Source organism: Nothoprocta perdicaria, unplaced genomic scaffold (genome assembly GCF_003342845.1).
Source record: "Nothoprocta perdicaria isolate Ctin4 unplaced genomic scaffold, notPer1 scaffold_359, whole genome shotgun sequence".
Lineage (NCBI taxonomy): Eukaryota > Metazoa > Chordata > Aves > Tinamiformes > Tinamidae > Nothoprocta > Nothoprocta perdicaria.
Genome location: NW_020455598.1, coordinates 549,087 through 554,540, shown reverse-complemented (window position 1 = coordinate 554,540; position 5,454 = coordinate 549,087). Strand labels below are relative to the sequence as shown.

At 56.2% G+C, this 5,454-nt stretch overlaps 1 protein-coding gene across 2 annotated transcripts in view; it reads right to left on the bottom strand.

Moving 5' to 3' along the window:
- Positions 1-5,454, bottom strand: part of CALU (calumenin) — a 13,551-nt gene that overhangs the window by 3,741 nt on the left and 4,356 nt on the right. The window contains exons 2-3 of one of the 2 annotated variants that reach the window (XM_026044317.1): positions 3,698-3,891; positions 90-256 (exon numbers count right to left, since the gene is read on the bottom strand). In XM_026044317.1, coding sequence (XP_025900102.1) covers positions 90-256; positions 3,698-3,891 — 361 coding nt within the window. Of the gene's footprint in view, positions 1-89; positions 257-3,434; positions 3,629-3,697; positions 3,892-5,454 lie in introns of both variants that reach the window. The other variant, XM_026044315.1, reaches the window with a different exon arrangement.

Here is a 5,454-nt window from a genome sequence, read left to right as displayed (position 1 = left end):
CACCCATTTGGGCTATAGGGCTGCACAGCAGCCTCCTGGCACGGAGAATTCCCATTCCCATTCCCATTCCCGTTGCTGGGAGCGCGCACCTGCACCACGATGCCCTTCATGTAGTCGTACTCCTCGGGATGCAGGAATGCCGTGAACTCCTCCTTGGTGGCCACCAGGTCGCCGTTGGTGTCGGCCGCGTGGAAGCGCCGCTCATCCCGCACCATCATCTGCTTGTAGTTGAAGCCGTCGTCGGGATCGGGATCGTCTGGGAGCGACACGGGAATCAACGGCTGCAAGCGGCCGCCTCGCTCGTCTCCCACCCTTCCCCAAGCGCCCGTGGGTGCCCGTTTGGGGACAGCGGGGCACGGAGCATTCCCGCTATTCCCAGGATATTCCCGCAAGCGGATGCGGCGCCGCGGTGTAGCTACAGGCGGAGCCGCTTGGAGAACAGGCGGCCACTGCCTCCGGAGCGGCTCCGGATCGGCTCCGGTTCCCGGGAGCCCAGCAAGGAGCCCAGTGCCCGCGGCGCCTCCAGCAGAGCACTCGCTTAAATCTAATTTAGACCCATTTCACTATAAAATATTGATTTAAAAAATGCAATTTTCAATAAATTTAAGGAAATTAATTATAATTTGGCAAGGAGGATGCCACGTTTGCGGGCAGGGCCGTCCCTGCTGGCTCCCCACAGGGACGTTCGCTCCTCTCCTCCCGAAGGTTTCCAATCGGAGCCGCAAAAGCGGCGGGATTCCGCACGGCGTTTCTCCCGGGAATGCCGCGAGAGGAGGAGAACGCCCCGCTCCGGGATTCGGGATGGAGGACAGAGCGGTGACAAGTGACTGGGGTGGCACGGAGGGGCGCAGCCGGGCGCTGCGTCCGCGCGGGAGCCGCGCCGGAGCGGAGCGGCGCTCCGGGAACGCGGGCCTGTGCACGCTGCCCTGGCTGACGGCTTTTGGGTGGTTTTTGCACCCTTTTTGGGCTTTTTGGACCCTTTTGGGGTGTTTTTGACCCTTTTTGGGTGTCTTTTGGACCCCTTTTGGGTGGTTTTGGGTGGTTTTTGGACCCTTTTTGGGTATTTTTGGCACCCTTTTTGGGTGTTTTTGGGGATCTTTTGGATATTTTTTGCACCCTTTTGGGGTGTTTTGGACCCTTTTTGGGTGTTTTGGGGGACCTTTTTGGGTATTTTTTGCACCCTTTTTGGTTTTTTTTGGACCCTTTTTGGGTGTTTTTTGCACCCTTTTTGGTTTTTTTGCACCCTTTATGGGTGTTTTGGGGGTATTTTTTGGACCCTTTTTAGATGTTTGGGTATTTTGGGGCCCTTTTGGGGTGTTTTTTGGACCCTTTCGTGGTTTTTTGGACCCTTTTTGGGTGTTTTGGGGGACGTTTTTGGATATTTTTTGGACCCTTTTTGGGTCCAAGGGTTTTTTGGGACCTTTTTGGGTATTTTTCGCACCCTTTTTGGGTTTTTTTTGGACCCTTTATGGGTGTTTTTTGGGTATTTTTGGGGCCCTTTTTGGTTGTTTTTTGGACCGTATTTGGGCGTTTTTTGGGTGCTTTCTGAGCCCTTTTGGGGCGCTTTTGGGGCTCCTGCTCCGCTCCCAACAGATGCCCTTCCCCACAACAAGGGGCTCCGCAGCTTTCCCGGCCTCCGCGGAGGCTTTTCCAAGGGCCAGCAAGAGGGGAGAAGGGAGAGTCTCCCGCGGGAGACGGGAATATTCCGGGAATGTGCCGGCAATTCCTGCGCGAGGCCGAGCCCTCGGACACCGTCGGGATTAGTGTCCACGTCAGAGAAAAGATATATTTAACTACTGAGTATTAAAAGATAGAGCCAAATATAAAAGACATATTTAAGTATTAAAAGATATATCCAAGTATTAAAGATATATCCAAGTATTAAAGATATATCCAAGTATTAAAAGTATATCCAAGTATTAAAAGTATATTTAAGTATTGAATATTAAAAGATATATCCAAGAATAAAAGATATATCCAAGAATAAAAGATATATCCAAGTATTAAAAGATATATCCAAGTATAAACCACATTTTTAAGTATTAAAAGACATACCCAAGTACAAAAGATATATTTAAGTATTAAGCATTAAGAGATATATCCAAGTATAAAAGAAACACTTAAGTGTTAAAAGATATATCTAAGTATAAGAGAAATCATATTTAAGCATTAAAAGATATATCCGAGTACAAAAGAAATACTTAAGTATTAAAAGATATATCCAAGTATTCTATTTAAGTATTATGGGATATATCCAAGTACTACAAGATATATCCAAGTACGGAAAGATATCTCCAAGTATTAAAAAATATATTTAATTTTAAAAGATATACCTAAAAGACATATTTAATTTTTAAAGATATATTTAATTTTTAAAGATATATTTAATTTTTAAAGATATATTTAATTCTAAAAGACACATTTAATTTTAAAAGATATATTCGAGTAAGGAATAGCGGGTGCAGGCGGAATGCCGTGCCGGGATCCCGGCCGCTCCGGATGAGGCTCCCGGGCCACTCCGAGCATACTCCCCTTTTCCCTTGGGATTTTTCCCTTTTAAGATGCCACAGGCCTTAAACGCAGCCCGTTTCCCAGGGCACCAAAGCCTCCGGGACGGCCCCTTCTCCCCTCTTTCCTCCCCAATTTCCCAGCAGAGATATATTATTTTCCCCAAAGCTGGGTGTTCTCCGGAGCGCCACCGCGTTCCCAACAAAGCCCCGGGGCGGCCCCTTCCCAAAGGAGCGGCCGCGGGCAAGACGGATGAGCCGGCGAGCGCGGCCAGCCGCTCCATACGTCCCGCCGCGCAGTTTTACTATCTTTGGAAATATTTAGCAAATTAAGCTTTATTTCGTGCTTTCGGGATGGAGCTCATCATACCATATATGTCGGCGTTCCAGGGCGCAGGAACAGCTGCCAGCGGGACGGGTGCTTTCCAACGGTTTAACCCCCGGGGCGGGTGTTTTTTGCCCTCCTCGCGGGGGTTTTCAGGCCCCCGGGGGCGCAGGCAATGCGCCCACCCCTCACGACCTCCCCGAGGCTCCTATTTTTGCTCTTTTTGCCCCAAAAGGGCAGGCGGTGGGGCGCTGGGAGCAGGGCAGGAGCCGCAGCGTGCACAGGCCGAGCCGGGCGATCCCGCCGGGAATCTCCCCGGGGCGGGGCGGGGGAAAGAGAGGGGGCACCTCCCCACCCGAGCCTCTCGCCGGGGGCCTCCCCTTGCAGCCCCGGGTGCTTTTGGGGACCCCCTCGAGTCGTGGGGCAGCGGGGGGCACCCCACGGCGTCCACAAAGCGGAGCCGCCCTCCTTCACCCCACGGGCTCTCCCCCTCGGATCGCCCTCCGAGGGGCTGCAGAGGAGGAGCGCCGGGAGGCGAGCGGAGGCCGGGTGCCGGAGGCCGCCCGCCTTTCCTGCCCCCCTCCGAGCCGCTGCCCCCTTACCGAGGTAAGTGCCATATGTCACGTTTCTGTACTCATCCCAGGAGATGAGTCCGTCTTGGTTCAGGTCAAAGTCCTGCCACTGGCGTTCAACACTGTCATACACGTACTTCTTCTGCGCCTTCTTAATCCAGGCTTTCAGCTCCCCCTCCGTCACAAACCCATCCTTATCCGTGTCTATCTTATCTACAATCACTCTACAAAACAAGAGAGCAGGTTTGAAGCGCCGGCTCCGCGCCGCTTGCGTCCCCGGGGGAAGGACCTACCTAGGATGTAGCCGTAGGTGGCATTTTTATACTCTTCCCAGGAAATGAGGCCGTCCTCATTGAGGTCGTGCCCTTTCCACTGGCGCTCCACATCCTCGAAAATCCAGCGCTTTTGCGCAAACTTAATCCAGGCTTTGAGCTCGTCCACAGTGACAAACCCGTCTTTGTCGTCATCTATTTTACTTACAATCTTTCTGTAGGGAATGCAGAAAAAGCCGGCACAGGTTAAGGGCAACGGGATCCGCTGGCCGGCTGTTGCGGCCGCGGGGGAGCAGCAGCTGGGCGGAAAAGCCCCTCGCAGGAATGCGGGAGCGGCCGGCCGGGAAGCGGGGCGCCAGGAGCCTCCGGGCGCATCCCCAGGGAAGCGGCCGCAATTCCCGGCGCCCGCACGGCCGCTGCGTTTGCACGGGAGCAGCCGGGAGCTCCTCTTCCATGCCTGGGTTTACGCCTGGTTTTTTGCCTGTTTTTCACCCATTTTTTTCCCCACTTCCATGCCAATTCCATGCCCAATTCCATGCCTTTTCGCTCCCCATCAGCCCCTCTCCCCAGCGCGCGCAGCTGCTTGGCCAGGGCTCTGCCCATCCAGGCAGGTTTCCCCTCTCCTCTCCCAGCACCTCCCAGGCGGGAGCAGCTTTTCCAGGCGGGAATCCCAATCCCAAGCCTGGCTCCAGGCCCAGGAGGCTCCAGGCGGTCCCGGGGCTGCATCCAGCACAGCAGAACAACCCCCAAACCAAAGCCTGGGCCCGGTTTCCCCTTTCATCCGGCTCCCAATATCTGCTTCCAAGAGCTCTGCCAAGGATATCCATGGGGAAAAGGAAAGGGGATGGCTGGGATAGGGTTGGGATGAGGCTACAGCCGCATTTTAGTGCCCACTGCACCAGGAATTGGGGACAACCGGGCCCCGTTGGCAACGTCCCCTCGTCACCGTAACGCGGGTGTTGCAGAGACACCGCGGACGACGTCGGATTCCAAGCGGGAATCGCGGCCGCTCTCCGGGAAACTTCCCCCGCGCGGTGACACGCGGCTGTCACCCGGGGGGCGCTCCGGGGGTTGTCCGCCTGTAGCTGCCAGCCGGCTGTAGCCGTCAGCCGGCTCTGCCTGCGGCAGGATCCCGCGGCCTCTTCCCTAAATCCATGAAAGGGCAACGGCAGGCACAGAGCGGCCAGCTGCTCCGGGAGAGCCGCGGGAAAGGCCTTTCATATCCCGGGCGGGGGCGGGGGGTCTATTCCAGGGATTCCTATCGGAATTCCTATCGGATTCCTGCCGGGGAGGCTGCCACAAAAGCTGGATTCGGGACCAGTAAACGCTCTGGAGCGAAAGCGAAACCCTGGAGACTCCCATGTTTTCCACGGCGGGAAAGCAGGATTTCCAGCAGGATCCACGCTCGGGAATGTGGATAACGCGGCGGGATCGGGGCCGGGCAGGGGCCTCTCCTGCCTCCGGCTCGGCAGGAATGCTGCTCCCGCGGGATGGGGCGGAGCGGGGCGAGGGGAGCCGGGATGGCCCCGGCCCAGGGCACCCAGTTGGGCCCAGTCTGGGGTTTGGGGTGGCCGGGGTCCCGGGGCCGCCTTGGGGACAGGGGTGGTTCCGGGCGGCGCCGATCCGGGCCCTGCGGTGCCGATCCCGATCTGCGGTGCCGATCCCGATCCCGACCTGCGGCGTCGATCCCGATCCTGCAGCGCCGATCCTGACCTGCAGCACCGATCCCGATCCTGCAGCACCGATCCCGACCTGCGGCGCCGATCCCGACCTGCGGC